Consider the following 21,834-nt stretch of genomic DNA (forward strand, 5'->3'; position numbering starts at 1 on the left):
CGCTCAGTTCGACCACACTGGGAGCACTGTGCACAGTTCTGGTCTCCATGCCCCTCGGTTAGACCACACTGGGAGCACTGTGCACAGTTCTCGTCTCCGTATTCATCGGTTAGACCACACGGAGCACCGTGCACAGTTCTGGTCTCCATACCCCTCGGTTAGACCACACTGGGAGCACTGTGCACAGTTCTAATCTCCATATCCCTCGGTTAGACCACACTGGGAGCACTGTGTACAGTTCTGATCTCCATATCCCTCAGTTCGACCACACTGGGAGCACTGTGTACAGTTCTGGTCTCCATACCCCTCGGTTAGACCACACTGGGAGCTCTGTGCACAGTTCTGGTCTCCATATCCCTCGGTAAGACCACACAGGGAGCACGGTGTACAGTTCTCGTCTCCAAACCCCTCAGTTAGACCACACTAGGAGCACTGTGCACTGTTCTGGTCTCCATATCCCTCGGTTAGACCACACTGGGAGCACTGTGTACAGTTCTGATCTCCATATCCCTCAGTTAGACCACACTGGGAGCTCTGTGCACAGTTCTGGTCTCCATATCCCTCGGTAAGACCACACTGGGAGCACGGTGTACAGTTCTCGTCTCCAAACCCCTCAGTTAGACCACACTGGGAGCACTGTGCACAGCTCTGGTCTCCATATGCCTCGGTTAGACCACACTGGGAGCACTGTGCACAATTCTGGTCTCCATATCCCTCAATTAGACCACATTTGGAGCACCGTGCACAGTTCTGGTCTCGATCACCCTCGATTAGGCAAAATTGAAGCACTGCTCAGTTCTGGTCTCCATATCCCTCGGTTAGACCAGACTGGGAGCACTGTGCACAGTTCTGGTCTCCATATCCCTCGGTTAGACCACACTGGCAGCACTGTGCACAGTTCAGGTCTCCATATCCCTCAATTAGACCACATTTGGAGCACCGTGCACAGTTCTGGTCTCCATAACCCTCGATTAAGCAAAATTGGAGCACTGCACTGTTCTGGTCTCCATATCCCTCGGTTAGACCACACTGGGAGCACTGTGCACAGTTCTGGTCTCCATATCCCTCGGTTAGGCCACACTGGGAGCACTGTGCACAGTTTTAATCTCCATATCCCTCGGTTGGACCGCACTGGGATCACTGTGCACAGTTCTGGTCTCTTTATCCCTCGGTTAGACCACACCGGGAGCACTGTGCACAGTTCTGGTCTCCATATCCCTCGGTTAGACCACACTGGGAGCACTGGGCACTGTTCTAATCTCCATATCCCTCGGTTAGACCACACTGGGAGCAGTGTGCGCAGTTCTAATCTCCATATCCCTCGGTTAGACCACACTGGGAGCACTGTGTACAATTCTGATCTCCATATCCCTCAGTTCGACCACACTGGGAGCACTGTGTACAGTTCTGGTCTCCATATCCCTCGGTTAGACCACACTGGGAGCACGGTGTACAGTTCTCGTCTCCAAACCCCTCAGTTAGACCACACTAGGAGCACTGTGCACTGTTCTCGTCTCCATATCCCTCGGTTAGACCACATTGGGAGCACTATGTACAGTTCTGGTCTCCATACCCGTCGGTTAGACCACACTGGGAGCACTGTTTACAGTTCTGGTCTCCATATCCCTTGGTTAAACCACACTGGGAGCACTGTGCACAGTTCTGGTCTCCATATCCCTCGGTTAGACCACACTGGGAGCACGGTGCACAATTCTGGTCTCCATATCCCTCAATTAAACCACATTTGGAGCACCGTGCACAGTTCTGGTCTCGATAACCCTCGATTAGGCAAAATTGAAGCACTGCTCAGTTCTGGTCTCCATATCCCTCGGTTAGACCACACTGGGAGCACTGTGCACAGTTCTAATCTCCACTTCCCTCGGTTAGACCACACTGGGAGCACTGTGCACAGTTCTGGTCTCCATATCCCTCGGTTAGACCACACTGGGAGCACTGTGCATAGTTCTGGTCTCCATATCCCTCGGTTACACCAGACTGGGAGCACTGTGCACAGTTCTGGTCTCCATATCCCTTGGTTAGACCACACTGGGAGCACAGTTCTGGTCTCCATATCCCTCGGTTAGACCACACTGGGAGCACTGTGCACAGTTCTGGTCTCCATATCCCTCGGTTAGACCACACTGGGAGCACTGTGCACAGTTCTTATCTCCATATCCCTTGGTTAGACCACACTGGGAGCATTGTGCACAGTTCTGGTCTCCATATCCCTCGGTTAGACCACACTGGGAGCACTGTGCACAGTTCTGGTCTCCATATCCCTCGGTTAGACCACACTGGGAGCACTGTGCACAGTTCTGGTCTCCATATCCCTCGGTTAGACCACACTGGGAGCACTGTGCACAGTTCTTATCTCCATATCCCTCAGTTAGACCACACTGGGAGCACAGTGCACAGTTCTAATCTCCATATCCCTCAGTTACTCCACACTGGGAGCACTGTGCACAGTTCTGGACTTCATATCCCTCGGTTAGACCACGCTGGGAGCACTGTGCACAGTTCTAATCTCCATATCCCTTGGTTAGACCAAACTGGGAGCACTGTGCACAGTTCTGGTCTCCATACCCCTCGGTTAGACCACACTGGGAGCACTGGGCACTGTTCTCATCTCCATATCCCTCGGTTAGACCACACTGGGAGCACTGTGCACAGTTCTGGTCTCCATATCCCTCGGTTAGACCACACTGGGAGCACTGTGCACAGTTCTAATCTCCACTTCCCTCGGTTAGACCACACTGGGAGCACTGTGCACAGTTCTGGTCTCCATATCCCTCGGTTCGACCACACTGGGAGCACTGTGCATAGTTCTGGTCTCCATATCCCTCGGTTACACCAGACTGGGAGCACTGTGCACAGTTCTGGTCTCCATATCCCTTGGTTAGACCACACTGGGAGCACAGTTCTGGTCTCCATATCCCTCGGTTAGACCATACTGGGAGCACTGTGCACAGTTCTGGTCTCCATATCCCTCGGTTAGACCACACTGGGAGCACTGTGCACAGTTCTTATCTCCATATCCCTTGGTTAGACCACACTGGGAGCATTGTGCACAGTTCTAATCTCCATATCCCTCAGTTACTCCACACTGGGAGCACTGTGCACAGTTCTGGACTTCATATCCCTCGGTTAGACCACACTGGGAGCACTGTGCACAGCTCTAATCTCCATATCCCTTGGTTAGACCAAACTGGGATCACTGTGCACAGTTCTGGTCTCCATACCCCTCGGTTAGACCACACTGGGAGCACTGTTTACAGTCTGGTCTCCATATCCCTTGGTTAAACCACACTGGGAGCACTGTGCACAGTTCTGGTCTCTATATCCCTCGGTTAGACCACACTGGGAGCACTGTGCACAGTTCTGGTCTCCATATCCCTCGGTTAGACCACACTGGGAGCAATGTGCACAGTTCTGGTCTCCATACCCCTCGGTTAGACCACACTGTGAGCACTGTGCACAGTTCTAATCTCCATATCCCTCAGTGGGCACACTTGGAGCACTGTGCACAGTTCTAATCTCCATATCCCTCGGTTAGACCGCACTGGGAGCACTGTGCACTGTTTTAATCTCCATATCCCTCGGTTAGACCACACTGGGAGCACTGTGCACAGTTCTGGTCTCCATATCCCTCGGTTAGACCACACTGGGAGCACTGGGCACTGTTCTAATCTCCATATCCCTCGGTTAGACCACACTGGGAGCACTGTGCACAGTTCGAATCTCCATATCCCTCGGTTAGACCACACTTTGAGCACCGTGCACAGTTCTGGTCTCCATACCCCTCGGTTAGACCACACTGGGAGCAGTGTGCACAGTTCTGGTCTCCATATCCCTCAGTCAGACCGCACTGGGAGCACTGAGCACAGATCTTGTCTGCATATCCCTCGGTTAGACCACACTGGGAGCACTGTGCACAGTTCTGGTCTCCATATCCCTCGGTTAGACCACACTGGGAGCAATGTGCACAGTTCTGGTCTCCATACCCCTCGGTTAGACCACACTGGGAGCACTGTGCACAGTTCTGGTCTCCATATACATCAGTTAGACCACACTTGGAGCAGTGTGCACTGTTCTGGTCTCCATATCCCTCAGTTGGACCACACGTGGAGAACTCTGCACAGTTCTAATCTCCATATCCCTCGGTTAGACCACACTGGGAGCACTGTGCACAGTTCTAGTCTCCATATCCCTCGGTTAGACCACACTGGGAGCATTGTGCACAGTTCTGGTCTCCATACCCCTCGGTTAGACCACACTGGGAGCACTGTGCACAGTTCTAATCTCCATATCCCACGGTTAGACCACACTGGGAGCACTGTGTACAGTTCTGGTCTCCATATCCCTCGGTTAGACCACACTGGGAGCACTGTGCATAGTTCTGGTCTCCATATCCCTCGGTTACACCAGACTGGGAGCACTGTGCACAGTTCTGGTCTCCATATCCCTTGGTTAGACCACACTGGGAGCACAGTTCAGGTCTCCATATCCCTCGGTTAGACCACACTGGGAGCACTGTGCACAGTTCTGGTCTCCATATCCCTCGGTTAGACCACACTGGGAGCACTGTGCACAGTTCTTATCTCCATATCCCTTGGTTAGACCACACTGGGAGCATTGTGCACAGTTCTAATCTCCATATCCCTCAGTTACTCCACACTGGGAGCACTGTGCACAGTTCTGGACTTCATATCCCTCGGTTAGACCACACTGGGAGCACTGTGCACAGTTCTAATCTCCATATCCCTTGGTTAGACCAAACTGGGAGCACTGTGCACAGTTCTGGTCTCCATACCCCTCGGTTAGACCACACTGGGAGCACTGTTTACAGTTCTGGTCTCCATATCCCTTGGTTAAACCACACTGGGAGCACTGTGCACAGTTCTGGTCTCCATATCCCTCGGTTAGACCACACTGGGAGCACTGTGCACAGTTCTGGTCTCCATATCCCTCGGTTAGACCACACTGGGAGCACTGGGCACTGTTCTAATCTCCATATCCCTCGGTTAGACCACACTGGGAGCACTGTGCACAGTTCTGGTCTCCATATCCCTCGGTTAGACCACACTGGGAGCACTGTGCACAGTTCTAATCTCCACTTCCCTCGGTTAGACCACACTGGGAGCACTGTGCACAGTTCTGGTCTCCATATCCCTCGGTTAGACCACACTGGGAGCACTGTGCATAGTTCTGGTCTCCATATCCCTCGGTTACACCAGACTGGGAGCACTGTGCACAGTTCTGGTCTCCATATCCCTTGGTTAGACCACACTGGGAGCACAGTTCTGGTCTCCATATCCCTCGGTTAGACCACACTGGGAGCACTGTGCACAGTTCTGGTCTCCATATCCCTCGGTTAGACCACACTGGGAGCACTGTGCACAGTTCTTATCTCCATATCCCTTGGTTAGACCACACTGGGAGCATTGTGCACAGTTCTAATCTCCATATCCCTCAGTTACTCCACACTGGGAGCACTGTGCACAGTTCTGGACTTCATATCCCTCGGTTAGACCACACTGGGAGCACTGTGCACAGTTCTAATCTCCATATCCCTTGGTTAGACCAAACTGGGAGCACTGTGCACAGTTCTGGTCTCCGTACCCCTCGGTTAGACCACACTGGGAGCACTGTTTACAGTTCTGGTCTCCATATCCCTTGGTTAAACCACACTGGGAGCACTGTGCACAGTTCTGGTCTCCATATCCCTCGGTTAGACCACACTGGGAGCACTGTGCACAGTTCTGGTCTCCATATCCCTCGGTTAGACCACACTGGGAGCACTGTGCACAGTTCTAATCTCCATATCCCTCGGTTAGACCACACTGGGGGCACTGTGCACAGTTCTGGTCTCCATATCCCTCAGTCAGACCACACTGGGAGCACTGAGCACAGATCTTGTCTGCATATCCCTCGGTTAGACCACACTGGGAGCACTGTGCACAGTTCTGGTCTCTATATCCCTCGGTTAGACCACACTGGGAGCACTGTGCACAGTTCTGGTCTCCATATCCCTCGGTTAGACCACACTGGGAGCAATGTGCACAGTTCTGGTCTCCATACCCCTCGGTTAGACCACACTGTGAGCACTGTGCACAGTTCTGGTCTCCATATCCCTCAGTTGGACCACACGTGGAGCACTCTGCACAGTTCTAATCTCCATATCCCCCAGTGGGCACACTTGGAGCACTGTGCACAGTTCTAATCTCCATATCCCACGGTTAGACCACACTGGGAGCACTGTGTACAGTTCTGATCTCCATATCCCTCAGTTCGACCACACTGGGAGCACTGTGCACAGTTCTGGTCTCCATATCCCTCGGTTAGACCACACTGGGAGCACTGTGCATAGTTCTGGTCTACATATCCCTCGGTTACACAACACTGGGAGCACTGTGCACAGTTCTGGTCTCCATATCCCTTGGTCAGACCGCAATGGGAGCATTGTGCACATTAGTGGACTCCATGCCCCTCGGTTAGACCACACTGGGAGCACTGTGCACAGTTCTGGTCTCCGTATTCCTCGGTTAGACCACACGGAGCACCGTGCACAGTTCTGGTCTCCATACCCCTCGGTTAGACCACACTAGGAGCACTGTGCACAGTTCTAATCTCCATATCCCTCGGTTAGACCACACTGGGAGCACTGTGTACAGTTCTGATCTCCATATCTCTCAGTTCGACCACACTGGGAGCACTGTGTACAGTTCTGGTCTCCATACCCTCGGATAGACCACACTGGGAGCACTGTGCACAGTTCTGGTCTCCATATCCCTCGGTTAGACCACACTGGGAGCACGGCGTACAGTTCTCGTCTCCAAACCCCTCAGTTAGACCACATTGGGAGCACTGTGCACAGTTCTGGTCTCCATATCCCTCGGTTAGGCCACACTGGAAGCACTGTGCACAGTTCTAATTTCCATATACCTCGGTTAGACCACACTGGGACCACAGTGCACTGTTCTGGTCTCCATATCCCTCGGTTAGACCACACTGGGAGCGCTATGTACAGTTCTGCTCTCCATACCCCTCGGTTCGACCGCACTGGGAGCACTGTGCACAGTTCTGGTCTCCATATCCCTTGGTTAGACCACACTGGGAGCACGGTGCACAATTCTGGTCTCCACATCCCTCAATTAAACCACATTTGGATCACCGTGCACAGTTCTGGTCTCCATAACCCTCGATTAGGCAAAATTGAAGCACTGCTCAGTTCTGGTCTCCATATCCCTCGGTTAGACCACACTGGGATCACTGTGCATAGTTCTGGTCTCCATACCCCTCGGTTAGACCACACTGGGAGCACTGTGCACAGTTCTAATCTCCATATCCCTCGGTTAGACCACACTGGGAGCACGGTGTACAGTTCTCGTCTCCAAACCCCTCAATTAGACCACACTAGGAGCACTGTGTACTGTTCTGGTCTCCATATCCCTCGGTTAGACCACGCTGGGAGCGCTATGTACAGTTCTGGTCTCCATATCCCTCGGTTAGACCACACTGGGAGCACTGTGCACAGTCCAGGTCTCCATATCCCTCAATTAGACCACATTTGGGGCACCGTGCACAGTTCTGGTCTCCATAACCCTCGATTGGACCGCACTGGGAGCACTGTGCACAGTTCTAATCTCCATATCCCTCGGTTAGACCACACTGCGAGCACTGTGCACAGTTCTAATCTCCATATCCCTCGGTTGGACCGCACTGGGAGCACTGTGCACAGTTCTGGTCTATATATCCCTCGGTTAGACCACACTGGGAGCACTGTGCATAGTTCTGGTCTCCATATCCCTCGGTTACACCAGACTGGGAGCACTGTGCACAGTTCTGGTCTCCATATCCCTTGGTTAGACCACACTGGCAGCACTGTGCACAGTACTGGTCTCCATACCCCTCGGTTAGACCACATTGGGAGCACTGTGCACAGTTCTGGTCTCCATATCCCTTGGTTAGACCACACTGGGAGCACTGTGCACAGTACTGGTCTCCATACCCCCTCAGTTAGACCACACTGGGAGCACTGTGTACAGTTCTGGTCTCCATATCCCTCGGTTAGACCACACTGGGAGCACTGTGCACAGTTCTGGTCTCCATATCCCTCGGTTAAACCACACTGGGAGCACTGTGCTCAGTTCTGGTCTCCATATCCCTCAGTTAGACCACACTGGGAGCACTGTGCTCAGTTCTAATCTCCATATCCCTCGGTTAGACCACATTTGGAGCACCGTGCTCAGTTCTGGTCTTCATAACCCTCAATTAGGCAAAATTGGAGCACTGCACAGTTCTGGTCTCCATATCCCTCGGTTAGACCACACTGGGAGCACTGTGCACAGTTCTGGTCTCCATATCCCTCGGTTAGACCACACTGGGAGCACTGTGCACAGTTCTGGTCTCCATATCTCTCAGTTAGACCACACTGGGAGCACTGTGCACAGTTCTGGTCTACATATCTCTCAGTTAGACCATATCTGGAGCAGTAATCGATATTTGAGTGAGATGCAATGGACTATTTCACAGCTTTATGTAAGAACTGTGTGTTACCTGGGTGGATGATTGCTGGGATCATACTGTGCATGCAGCCTGATCTGAAACTCTGAGAAGGGCATCAGGACACTCCGACTGTCTGTAACCTTTCTCTCTCCCACTCCTTCAGGCACAGCTTTTGATAAGACATCACCGACCTGGGCTGCTCTCTCCCGGATCGCTGCTCTCTGTAACAGGGCAGTGTTTAAACCCGGACAGGAAAACATCTCCATCTCCAAGGTGAGAGGCATCAGATCCCGTGAGGGATGAGTGTAAGGGAGGGGAGGATGGGGAAGTGGCAGAGGTGGTGGCAGCGGGTCTGCCTGGCTCTCGTTGTCCATCAATCTCGCTATCCCTATGCTCTCTATTTGTCTCGATCGCCACCTCTCTACACTTGCATTTCTCTCCGTCGGTCTCATTCGCTCTGCTTCACCTCCGCGTCTCTCTGTCTCTCTCTGTCTCTCTCTGTCTCTCTCTGTCTCTCTCTGTCTCTCTCTGTCTCTCTCTGTCTCTCTCTGTCTCTCTCTGTCTCTCTCTGTCTCTCTCTGTCTCTCTCTGTCTCTCTCTGTCTCTCTCTGTCTCTCTCTGTCTCTCTCTGTCTCTCTCTGTCTCTCTCTGTCTCTCTCTGTCTCTCTCTGTCTCTCTCTGTCTCTCTCTGTCTCTCTCTGTCTCTCTCTGTCTCTCTCTGTCTCTCTCTGTCTCTCTCTGTGTCTCTCTGTGTCTCTCTGTCTCTCTCTGTCTCTCTGTCTCTGTCTCTCTGTCTCACTCTCTGTCTCACTCTCTGTCTCTCTCTCTGTCTCTCTCTCTCTCTCTCTCTCTCTCTCACTCTCTGTCTCTCTCTCTCTCACTCTCTGTCTCTCTCTCTCTCACTCTCTGTCTCTCTCTCTCTCACTCTCTGTCTCTCTCTCTCTCACTCTCTGTCTCTCTCTCTCTCACTCTCTGTCTTGTCATGATATTCAAACACACACATCATGATAGACACACCAACAGACAAATCAGAACACACAACACCACAACCAATGACAGAAAGATATAAAAGCACAGACACGACCCCCGGTGGTCAGTATTAGCTGCAGAGGAGAACCAGGACACATCTATTGCCAAACACACTCAGGGAGACAGCACGTGCAGAGTATCCAGAACGAACTGTATTATAAGAGTTATAATAAAATAGAGTTGTACCACATACAACTGTGTTGACTCATCTGTGCACCAGAGCACCCAACACCACAAGGTACAGGAGTGGATCGATACCTGCCGGCATACCTCTGTGTACACAGACAACCAGCAGTGCCCAGGCATGATGTACGAGCTCCCGGTTCCGCAGGCGCTCCAGTGCCACGGCGACCTCCACGAAAACTGGCGGCGATTCCGGCAAAATTTCGAATTGTTCCTGGTGGCAGCTGAACTCAAAGACCTGGATGATAGGGAAAAAATTGAATTTCTCCTCACCGTCGCCGGTGCAAGGGCAAGAGAAATATTCAGAAGGTTCAGGTTCTTCAGGAGGCAGCAAAGGTACAATTACCAGGCAGTCCTGGGCAAATTCTCCAAGTACTGTGAAGAATACGCAATCCAATGGGCACTTAAAGGTAAGAAAAGCTGCAGTACTCACCTCGTGGCTGGGATCCCGGAGCCCGAAATCCCGGGCCTGAGAGAAGGCTGGGTCGAGGTCGGCGGCCATCTTGCTAAAGGTATAACGCTAGCACAGTTGCGCGAGAAGTGCGCAGAACCAGAAGTTTCGTTTGCGCATGCGCGAGATGCTGCGCATGCGCAGTCAAGAAAACGGCCATCGGTAAAGGAACAGCGATCTGAGCATGCGCAGTCGCTTCCTACATGCTACATACCGAGCGTCAGGATGTCAGAGGCCCCAGACTGCACCAATTTAAAAGGGAAACGTCCCAAATCAAAAAAACAAAAATCTGTTAAAGCTGTAAAACAACCTTCCCTCACCTGGAATGACAGCACAGTGCCGCAAATTGACCCAGGAGATGAATTTGACCTCCGAAGAACCCTCCGACAAGCAGTTACCTACGCACAAGCCGATGATTCCGACCTTGAATACTTCGATGACGATTTTTACAGTGTTTCCGGACCTCGCGAGCCCAATGATAGCTCCGTGGTCCTATATGGCTATGACTCGGATGAACCTTTCGTGTTGCACATTGGCGGCCCCCACATTGAATCCGACGCAGATGCGGATTCATTTTTCGGATTTGAGGATCTTCAATCCAGCAGATATGACGTTCCAACTTATCAGTACCGGATGATGCTGCAGCCTGACATTAACAGACAGGGAGCGGTGCAAGCACACGGAGAGTGCCCTGCTGCCACACAGAGCGTGGTCCACGTCCCGCTCAACGTTCCCGACTCTATGAAAGAAGACATGCAAGACTCCAGAGTGCAGTCCTCGCATGAACCAGAAGTGACTCCAGTGTCACAAGCTTCCACAGCAAGCTCGTGGACAGACTCCACAATTGCAGAAATGCAAGACTCCAGAGCGCAGTCCTTGCACGGACAAGAAGTGACTCCAGTGTCACAAGCCTCCACAGAGAGCTCGTGGACAGCCTCCACGATAGAAGCAACGCAAGACTCCAGAGCGCAGTCCTTGCACGAACAAGAAGTGACTCCAGTGTCACAAGCCTCCACAGAGAGCTCGTGGACGGACTCCACGATGGAAGGAACGCAAGACTCCAGAGCGCAGTCCTTGCAGGAACAAGACCATGAGGGTCTAGCAACCTCTCCTGACCAACCAGCGGCAGACGATGCAAGTCTGCCATGCTCACGAGAACAGCAAGAAGGCTATAACAGCCTACCATGCTCCACTACACAGCAGCATGACCATGACGGTCTCTCATGCTACAATGAAGGGCACAGCGCTGAAGACTGTTCAAGCCCAACTGAAGACAAGCCAAAGGAATCGCCTCGTCCAAACCCGAAGAAAAAAGGTTTATGCGCTGACCTTCAGGATCATTGTAGCCGAACAGAGATTAATAATGCTGCACGGCCACAGAAGGAGCAGACTGAGAATTGCCAGTGTTTTAGTACGGATCAAAAAAATGGACAAGACATTGATCCTCAGGTAATGGAAATAACACAACCTGAATCATATCTACAGCAGGGACAAATGTCTCCCTTCAACACAATGCCTCAAAATCCCAACTTCGGAGACCAGCAGTTAGTCAGTAATGACTCTTCAAACCTTGAGGGGAACATTAATTGCATTGAACCTATACACACTCCACTGACTCCATTGAGCAGAACATTGGAGCAAGAATCCTGAGGACACCGACATCGAGTAGCCAGATAACGAATTTAAAACCCACAGCAGTTTCAAGTGAACCAAGTGTGCTTTCCACTAATGGTGAAGATGCAGATAAGGTCGACCCGATTATCCATTGTACCACACTAACCCCAGTGATTAAGCAGTTATGTATGGGGAGTATAATGTGGGCAATTGAGAACAGTAAAAGAGAGACTGTGACCATGCCAGTCCCAGCAAAATCAGACCCAGAGACCATGAAGGCATGTACATTAAACAAAGTTACATATGAGGTACCTGAGAAGAAAAGTGAAACGGAATGTTCTTTGGAAAATGGTACAATGTCGATAGAAACAGTGGATCCTATATTCAAGACCATACATATGGGAGAATTTGGGGGTAATAAACAAGGTTCTGCAATGTCTGGGGGAAGATTTAAAGTTCCAAAGAAGAAAAGCCCAAATGAAGGACAATGGCAAGACAATGACAGTCCACCGACATGGTGTGCACCACCAGATGAAAACTCTGACAATTTACCCAACCCTAGTGAACAGCAAGCTGCTAATGACGATCTATCCACGGGATGTGAGACGAGTGACGACAGCATCCCACTTCCTATGCAAAAGGTGCAAGGTGACAGACCTCGCCTAGTGCGTACCGAGGCACTCGACGATCACGGTGGGACCACTGACGACTGCGGTGGCGGCGCACCGCTTCCACCCTCGATGGCTCGAGCCTCTCCACTGGTTGGCGCATTCCTGCATGTTCCGACTCCAGAAGTGCAGCTTCAGGGAATCTCGGCTGCCTCCAGTGAACCTGTTGGGACTCCGGACGGGGGGCATCGACGGAAGGCAGACCGGACTCCAGATGGGGAGCAGCCAAGCGCCGACTCTGATTTGCGCACGCCAGACCTTGCTCCGGACGGGCGGTGTCGCGGCCTCGGTGATGGCACGCTCAGGGTGACGGCAGATGCCACGGCGACAGGGAATGGATCGCGTGGCAGTCCCACTGGGTCGGCAGTGGCAACCAGCACCGGCGGTCCAAGATGGACACACCAATTCGCGCCATCGCCAGACGTTGATGCGAGCAACAATTCTCTCTCCAAGGCGAGAGACGTTTCTCTGCGGAGTCGCCCTTCCGGCACAGCAGGTGGCCGGAACCAGCGTACACGGTCTCGGCCAACTTCCACATCTGGCACAGTCATCGCCTTGCATGATATTAGTGATGGTGCTACTTCGATGGCAACGACCCATCGGCTACAAGATGCCGTCCACCACAAACATAAAAAGAAAACAGACTCCACCTTGTTCCTGGCATGCAGGGCGGATGGATTGGTGCGTAGGCGCAATCAGCGGGCTTTGTGCCGCCTTCCACGCTCGCAACTGCACCGTACGCACACGCCGGATCCTCCACTGGTTCCCAAGGATGACTTCGTGGAGATGCCACGGATCATGCCCCTTCCATCGCGACCAGAACCAAACCACAGCCAGGGCACCACTAACAAAGATGTTGAATGTTATATTTGCACGAATGGAAAAACCAAGCACTGCACGAAGTACAACAAATGGTAAAGTAGAGACTTTGGCAACAGCATCACCTCCAACAGTCCAAGGTGAACCAGTGTGACCCCAAATCTCCACAGCTGAACCGGCTTGAGGACCAGCCCATTCTTGAGGCGGTCACCCATTAGACTGGACTTATAACGCTGTTCATACGTTCAAAAAGTCAAACACTTCTGTATTATAACCTGTTGTTGTTTATTGTTCCAGATATCGTCTGACCGGACCAATGTTCAAGTTTTTTTTTTCTCTCGCATCCAAGTTTTGTTATGGTACAACCTTGTTAGTGTGACGCACCCGACATCGCCCCATGTAAATAGTTACGTCATAAACACACGCTGTACATAACACACACACACACACTCTTAGATGCACTCACGACACAATTATATTTATAACCACGTAGGCACTTATCTTTGTAAAAAGGGGGGATGTCATGATATTCAAACACACACATCATGATAGACACACCAACAGACAAATCAGAACACACAACACCACAACCAATGACAGAAAGATATAAAAGCACAGACACGACCCCCGGTGGTCAGTATTAGCTGCAGAGGAGAACCAGGACACATCTATTGCCAAACACACTCAGGGAGACAGCACGTGCAGAGTATCCAGAACGAACTGTATTATAAGAGTTATAATAAAATAGAGTTGTACCACATACAACTGTGTTGGCTCATCTGTGCACCAGAGCACCCAACACCACATCTCTCTCACTCTCTGTCTCTCTCTCTCTCACTCTCTCTCACTCTCTGTCTCTCTCTCTCTCTCTCAGTCCCTCTCTCTCTCACTCTCAGTCCCTCTCTCTCTCACTCTCTGTCCCTCTCTCTCTCACTCTGTCTCTCTCTCTCTCTCTGTCTCTCTCTCTCTCTCTGTCTCTCTCTCTCTCTCTGTCTCTCTCTCTCTCTCTGTCTCTCTCTCTCTCTCTGTCTCTCTCTCTCTCTCTGTCTCTCTCTCTCTCTCTGTCTCTCTCTCAGTCCCTCTCTCTCTCTCTCTCTCTGTGTCCCTCTCTCTCTCTCTCTCTCAGTCCCTCTCTCTCTCTCTCTCTCTCAGTCCCTCTCTCTCTCTCTCAGTCCCTCTCTCTCTCTCTCTCTGTCCCTCTCTCTCTCTCTCTCTCAGTCCCTCTCTCCCTCACTCTCTGTCCCTCTCTCTCTCACTCTCTGTCCCTCTCTCTCTCTCTGTCTCTCTCTCTCTCACTCTCTGTCTCTCTCTCTCTCTCACTCTCTCCCACTCTCTTTTTAAAAAAATAATTTTTATTAAAGGTTTTCATAAAATATCAATAACAAAATGAGAAAGAAAAAAGAACCCAACAGGGTTAAGTACAAAACACAATCTAAAAAAGCAACCCCCCAAATCCCTCCCCCACCCTGTACATGAATAATAAATTAACATTAACACCCCGACTTAATACAACAGGTATATACACCCCCTCAGAACCTTCCAGTGTAAATAACATAAACAAAAATAAAGTAACCGCCCCCCCCCCCGCCGAGCTGCTGCTGCCATTGACCAATGTCTATCGTTCTGCCAGAAAGTCTAAGAGCAATTGCCACCGCCTAAAGAACCCTTGTACCGACCCTCTCAGGGCAAATTTCACCCTCTCCAATTTAATGAACCCTGCCATATCGCTGATCCAGGATTCCACGCTTGGGGGGCCTCGTATCTTTCCACTGAAGGAGAATCCTTCACCGGGCTACCAGGGACGCAAAGGCCAGAATTCCGGCCTCTTTCGCCTCCTGCACTCCCGGCCCCTCTGTCACCCCAAATATTGCGAGCCCCCAGCCCGGTTTGACCCTGGATCCTACCACCCTCGACACCGTCCTCGCTACGCACTTCCAAAATTCCTCCAGCGCTGGGCATGCCCAGAACATATGGGTGTGGTTTGCTGGGCTCCCTGAGCGCCTAACACACCTGTCCTCACCCCCAAAGAACCGGCTCATCCTTGTCCCAGTCATGTGTGCCCTGTGCAGCACCTTAAACTGTATGAGGCTGGGCCTCGCACATGAAGAGGAAGAGTTCACCCTCCCTAGGGCATCTGCCCACGTCCCCTCTTCGATCTCCTCTCCCAACTCCTCCTCCCACTTACCTTTCAACTCCTCCTCCTCCTGCATCACCTGCTAAGTTTCCGAGATCTTCCCCAATCCCACCCACCCCCCCGAGAGCACCCTGTCCTGTACTGTGTGTGGCAGTAGCCGTGGGAATTCCACCACCTGCCGTCTGGCAAAGGCCCTTACCTGTAAGTACCTGAAGGTGTTACCCGGGGGGGAGCCCGTACTTCTCCTCCAGTTCACCCAAGCTTGCAAACTTCCCGTCCACAAACAGGTCCCCCAACTTTCGTATCCCTGCCCTGTGCCACCCCGAAAACCTTCCACCTGTTCTTCCTGGGACGAACCAGTGGTTCCCCCGTAATGGGGCCCACGCCAAGGCCCCAACTTTCCCCCTATGCCGCCTCCACTGCCCCCAGATTTTTAGGGCCACCACCACCACCGGGCTCGTGGTATACCTCCGGCATCGGCAGCCTTGCAGAGGAGCCGCTTCACAATGTGGACGCCCTTTTCCGCCTTGCCATTCGACTGAGGATGCAAGGGACTGGACGTCACATGTGTGAAGTTTTATGAAGTGGCAAAGGAAGACCATTCTTGGCTCGCAAAGCCTGTTGTCCGGTGAATTCCGCCCGGTGAGCGGAATTCCATGGCGAGCGAAGGTTTCTTTGCATGCCCGGATGACATGTACGACCTCCGGATAATTTGAAAAATAGTCAATCAGAATGACGTAGTCCCTGCCGAGCGCATGAAAGAGGTCCACACCCACCTTCGCCCAGGGGGACGTGACCAACTCATGGGGCTGAAGCGTCTCAGGGGGTTGCACCGGCTGAAACCTTTGGCAGGTGGGGTAGTTGAGCACCATGTTAGCGATGTCGTCGCTGATGCCCGGCCAGTATACAGCTTCTCGGGCCCTCCGTCTGCACTTCTCAACCCCGAGATGGCCTTCGTGCAGTTGTTAGAGGACCAGCCTGTGCATGCTGTGTGGGATCACAGTCCGGTCCAGCTTTAGGAGGACACCGTAAATGACGGCCAAGTCGTCCTGGACATTGTAGAATTGTGGGCGCTGTCCCTTGAGCCACCCTTCCATCATGTGTCGCATTTCACGCTGTAGAAGGGGGTCAGCTGCAGTCTCACAGCGAATGTGGGCCAGACGTGCGTCAGTGGCCGGCAGATTGGCCGATGTGAAGGCTACTTGTGCGTCGACCTGACAAACGAACCCCTCCGATTCGGGCGGTGTGTTAACCGCCCTGGACAGGGCATCCGCGATGGTGAGGTCCTTTCCCGGGGTGTAGACCAGTTGGAAGTCGTACCTCCGGAGCTTGAGCAGAATGCGCTGGAGGCGAGGGGTCATCTCATTGAGGTCCTTCTGAATGATGCCGACCAGGGGGCGATGGTCGGTTTCCACAGTGAACTGCGGAAGACCATACACATAATCGTGAAATTTGTCGACGCCGGTCAACAAACCCAGGCACTCCTTTTCAATCTGCGCATAGCGCTGTTCTGTGGGGGTCATGGCCCGCGACGCATAGGCGACCGGGGCCCATGATTCGGTGTCGTCCTGTTGCAGGAGTACCGCCCAAATGCCGGTCTGGCTGGCATCAGTGGAGATCTTCGTTTCCCGTGTGGTATCGAAAAACGCCAGTACCGGGGCGGTGGTGAGCTTGATTATCCCGAGCTCGGTTGAGGCGCAGGCCCTGATCTCGTATCCTTGCAAAGACGCGCTGGAGACGACTGATGTGCTCCTGTGGTGTGGTGAACCAGATGATAACGTCGTCAACATAGACGCGTACCCCTTCGATGCCCTCCATCATCTGTTCCATGATGCCAAACGGCATCCTATTGTAGCAGGATCTGCCAAATGGAGTGTTGAAAGTGCACAGCTTCCTGCTGGACTGATCCAATTGAATCTGCCAAAAACCCTTTGAGGCATCAAGCTTGGTGAATATTTTTGCCCGGGCCATTTCGTTCGTGATTTCTTCTCGTTTGGGTATGGGGTAGTGTTCCCTCATAATGTTGTTGTTCAGGTCTTTTGGGTCGATGCAGATCCGGAGCTCGCCGGAGGGCTTCTTGACGCACACCATGGAGCTGACCCATGGCGTTGGCTCCGTGACCCAGGAAAGCACTCCTTGGTCCTGCAGCTGCTCGAGGCGGTCCTTGAGTGGTGCTGGGACTCTACGAGGTGCGTGAATGACCGGGGTGGCGTCCGGTTTGAGCCGTATTCTGTATGTGTAGGGCAGTGTGCCCATGCCCTCGAAAACCTCCTGGTTGTGCGCGAGGAGCGAGTGGAGCTGTGCCCTAAAGTCTGCATCCGGGAAATCGGACGTGCCTTCTGGAGACAGAGTGTGTACCCGCTGAACGAGGTGGAGGACCTTGCACGCCTGTGCACCTAACAGAGTCCTTCGAGGATCCAACTATTTCAAAAGACAATGTGGCTTTATGTGAGTTGTGTGTAACATCGAGCTGGCAGGACCCTGTGACCAGGGTGACGTTTCCGTTATAGTCAACCAGCTGACTGTGGGATGGCAGAATCGGTGGTTTAACCTTCAAGGTCTGGAAGGCTGACCATGCGAGGAGATTGGCAGAGGCACCAGTGTCCAAGCGAAATATGATCTGTGATCGGTTGACCGTTAGGGTGGCACACCACTCATCGCCCGGATCAATGCTGTGCACTGGCAGCGGCTGGTGGTTCCGACTTGGGGACATCCGGTTCTCGTGGATTACCGCAACGAGGAAGGGTTCCCGGTCGTCGGTATCACAGGTCTGCATTTTGTCAGGGTATGACTCCGTGTATGGGGGCTGAATGGCCCGCACGTCCCTGCGAGGCTGGCGAAATTGTTGAGAGTTGGCAGGTTGAGCTGCTCGACAGCAGGCAGCGTAGTGGCCCATCCTGCCACAGCGGAGGCATTGTCGCGCTTTGGCCGGACATTGCCACTTTAAATGGGCGGATCCACAGTTGCAACACGTCGTGACATCATGGCGATCGTTGCGCCATCGTGCATGCGCGGTGCGGTCTTGCGGAGAGCGTGCCTGCGCATCGCGTCCCTCTGCGTCAACGTCAACGCTTTTGGCGCGTGCAAGCGTGGGAGGCCATTGGACAGCGCGCGGAATGGCCGCCCTCGTCCAGGCTGCGGGCCGGGAGGAACTCGATCGACTGGGCCCGCTCCGCCTCGTAGGACCCCTGCCTTGCCGATTCGGCCGCCTGGATTTGGGAGTACCGGCTGGTCACGTTTTCATGGAGGACGCAGGTCTCGATGGCAGTCGCTCGGGTGAGGCTCTTAATTTTGAGGAGCTGCTGGCATAGGGTGTCCGAGGTGACCCCAAAAACTATCTGATTCCGAATCATGGAGTCGGAGGTGGCCTCATAGCCGCAGGACTGCGCGAGTGTACGGAGGTGTGTCAGGAAAGATTGAAAAGGCTGATCCTTACCCTGCAGGCGCTGCTGGAAGAGGTACCTCTCGAAGCTCTCATTCACTTCCACGCTGAAGTGTTCCTCGAATTTTAGAAGGACCGTCTTGTATTTTGTCTTGCCCTCGCCTTCCGCGAATGCCAGGGAGTTGTAAATATGGATGGCGTGTTGCCCTGCCGTGGAGAGGAGGAGGGCGATCTTCCTGGTCTCCGATGCATTCTCCCTGTCTGTGGCTTCCAGGAAGAGTTGGAAGCACTGTTTAAACAGCTTCCAGTTGACGCCAAGATTTCCAGCGATTCGGAGCGGCTGCGGCGGGCTGATGTTTCCCATGGAGCAGGATGGCGGATTTCTGGAAGGGTGCAGGTAGTTCTCACAGGCGCTGGTTAGCTTCCACTACTGGTATCATGTCGTGTTGGGTGTTCCGATGCACAAATGATCCAACACGGCTGCAGATGGTACAACTGTTTTATTGTCTTAAACAATAACAACTACTGGCTGAGGTTCGTGCTTCACCAGCTAACCTGTGGACCCAGCCCTTTCACTATCTTGGTGATGCACTCAGCACATGGTGTATGTCTGAGTGGCACGCTGTGAGCTCTGTGCTCTGAGCTATCTCCTGGTTGAGTGAGCGGGAACTGTGGTGTTCCCTGTTTTATAGTGCGTGTGCTCTCACTGGTGATTGGCTGCGATGTTGTGTGTGCTGGTTGGTCCAACTACCTGTCCATCAGTGTGTGTGTGATTGCACCATGATATGCTGATGTGGATATCATGACAACCTCGCTTGCTCTTTCTCTCTGTCATCCTCACTCTCTCCATCTCTTCTTTTGCTCCTTCATCTTGTCCTTCCAACTCTTGGTCTTTCTCTCTCTCTCCAATCCATCTCTCCCTCCCCCCTCTCTCTCTTGTCGATCTACCTTTCTCCCTAACTCTCATCGGTTTTTCTCTCCATCTCTCTCTCCATCTCTCTCTGTCTGTCTCTCCATCAAGCAGGATAATGAAAGGTTTATGAACTAAACTCTCTCCCGTTTCTCCCCCACACTCCCTAGCGGGAAACAGCCGGAGACGCCTCTGAGTCAGCACTGCTCAAGTGTATTGAGCTGTCCTGTGGTTCTGTCCGGGAGATCAGAGAGAAGAGTCCCAAAGTGACCGAGATCCCCTTTAACTCCACCAACAAATACCAGGTGAGCAATCGAATCATAGGCTGTGCACTGTAGCGCACAATGACTTACGAGAGAGAGACGAATAGAGGTGAAGTCGATGAGGCTTTATTAAGCGTGACTTGTTCCCAGCAGTTCAGCAACAGACTGGAGCTGCGGGGAGAAGCCCAGGTTCTTATACTCCGCCTTCAGGGCGGAGCTAGGGATCAACAGCCAACCAGGACCCGGGATCTGTCAGCCAATAGCATCACGGCTTCACAGTCCCACATGACCCCTAATGCATACTACCACATGCACGATACCAGAAAACAGACCTCATGACTGGAGGAAGGGTTCAGAGAGACTCCACTATGCACACTCTCTCTCTGTCTCTCTGTGCCTCTGTCTCTCCCTGTCTCGCTATCTCTGTCTCTCTCTGACTGTCTCTCTGACTCTCTGTCCCTCTCTGTCTCTCTCTGTGTCTGTCTCTCACTGTCTCTCTCTCTCTGTCTGTCTCTCTCTGTCTCTGTCTCGCTCTCTCTGTCTCTGTCTGTCTCTCTTTCTGACTCTCTGTCTCTTTGTCTCTCTCTGTCTCTCTCTCTCTGTCTCTCTGTCCCTCTATGTCTCCCTGCCTCTTTCTGTCTGTCTCTCTCTGTGTCTGTCTCTCTGTCTGTCTCGCTCTCTCTGTCTCTGTCTCTCTCTCTCTGTCAGTCTCTTTCTGACTCTCTGTCTCCCTGTCTATCTCTGTCGTGCTCTCTCTGTCTCTCTCTCTGTGTGTCTCTCTCTCTCTCTCTCTGTCTCTCTCTCTGTGTGTCTCTCTCTCTCTCTCTCTGTCTCTTTGTCTGTCTCTCTCTCTCTGTCTCTCTCTCTGTCTCTGTCTCTCTGTGTCATTCTGTCTCTGTCTCTCCCTGTCTCTCTTTCTGTCTCTTTCTGTCTCTCTCTGTCTCATTCTGCCTCTCTCTGTCCCTCTCTGTCTCTTTCTGCTCTCTCTCTCTGCTCTCTGTGTCTCTCTCTGTCTCTCTACTCTGTCCCACTCGGTTTCTCTCTCTCTCTCTCTCTGTCTCTCTCCTCTCTCTCGGTTTCTCTCTGTCTCTCCCTGTCGCTCTGTCTCGCTCTCTGTCTGTCTCTCTCTGTCTCTCTCTCTGTCTCTCCCTGTCTCTGTCTGTATGTCCCTGTCTGTCTGTCTATCTCTGTCTGTCTCTCTCGGTTTCTTTCTCTGTGTCTGTCTCTCTCTGTCTGTCTCGCTCTCTCTGTCTCTGTCTGTCTCCCTCTGTCTGTCTCTTTCTGACTCTCTGTCTCCCTGTCTATCTCTGTCTATCTCTGTCTCTCTCTCTCTCTGTTGCTCTCTGTTGCTCTCTGTTGCTCTCTGTCGCTCTCTGTCTCTCTCTCTGTCTCTCTCTTTCTGTCTCTCTCTATCTGTCTCTCTCTATCGGTCTCTCTCTCTCTGTCTCTCTCTCTCTCATTGTCCCTCTCTGTCTCTGTCTCTCTGTGTCATTCTGTCTCTGTCTCTCCCTGTCTCTCTCTCTGTCTCATTCTGTCTCTCTCTGTCCCTCTCTGTCTCTTTCTGCTCTCTGTCTCTCTCTCGCTCTCTCTGTGTCTCTCTCTGTCTCTCTACTCTGTCCCACTTGGTTTCTCTCTCTCTCTCTCTCTCTCTGTCTCTCTACTCTCTCTCGGTTTCTCTCTGTCTCTCCCTGTCTCTCTGTCTCGCTCTCTGTCTCTCTCTGTCTCTCTCTCTGTCTCTCCCTGTCTCTCCCTGTCTCTGTCTGTCTGTCTCTGTCTGTCTGTCTCTCTCGGTTTCTCTCTATGTGTCTCTGTCTCTCTCTGTCTCTCTCTCTCTGTCTCTCATTCTGAGGTACTCTGTACCCCTCACTGTTACTGC

The 21,834-nt window shown here is 52.4% G+C and overlaps 1 protein-coding gene across 1 annotated transcript in view; it reads left to right on the forward strand.

The window, feature by feature from the left end:
- The window catches only part of LOC140410329 (sodium/potassium-transporting ATPase subunit alpha-2), a 725,899-nt gene that overhangs the window by 522,907 nt on the left and 181,158 nt on the right, over positions 1-21,834 (forward strand). Inside the window, exons 10-11 of the mRNA XM_072498323.1 lie at positions 8,669-8,778; positions 19,866-20,000. Coding sequence (XP_072354424.1) covers positions 8,669-8,778; positions 19,866-20,000 — 245 coding nt within the window. The remainder of the gene's footprint in view (positions 1-8,668; positions 8,779-19,865; positions 20,001-21,834) is intronic.

This window comes from Scyliorhinus torazame, chromosome 4 (assembly GCF_047496885.1).
Source record: "Scyliorhinus torazame isolate Kashiwa2021f chromosome 4, sScyTor2.1, whole genome shotgun sequence".
NCBI classification, from domain to species: domain Eukaryota; kingdom Metazoa; phylum Chordata; class Chondrichthyes; order Carcharhiniformes; family Scyliorhinidae; genus Scyliorhinus; species Scyliorhinus torazame.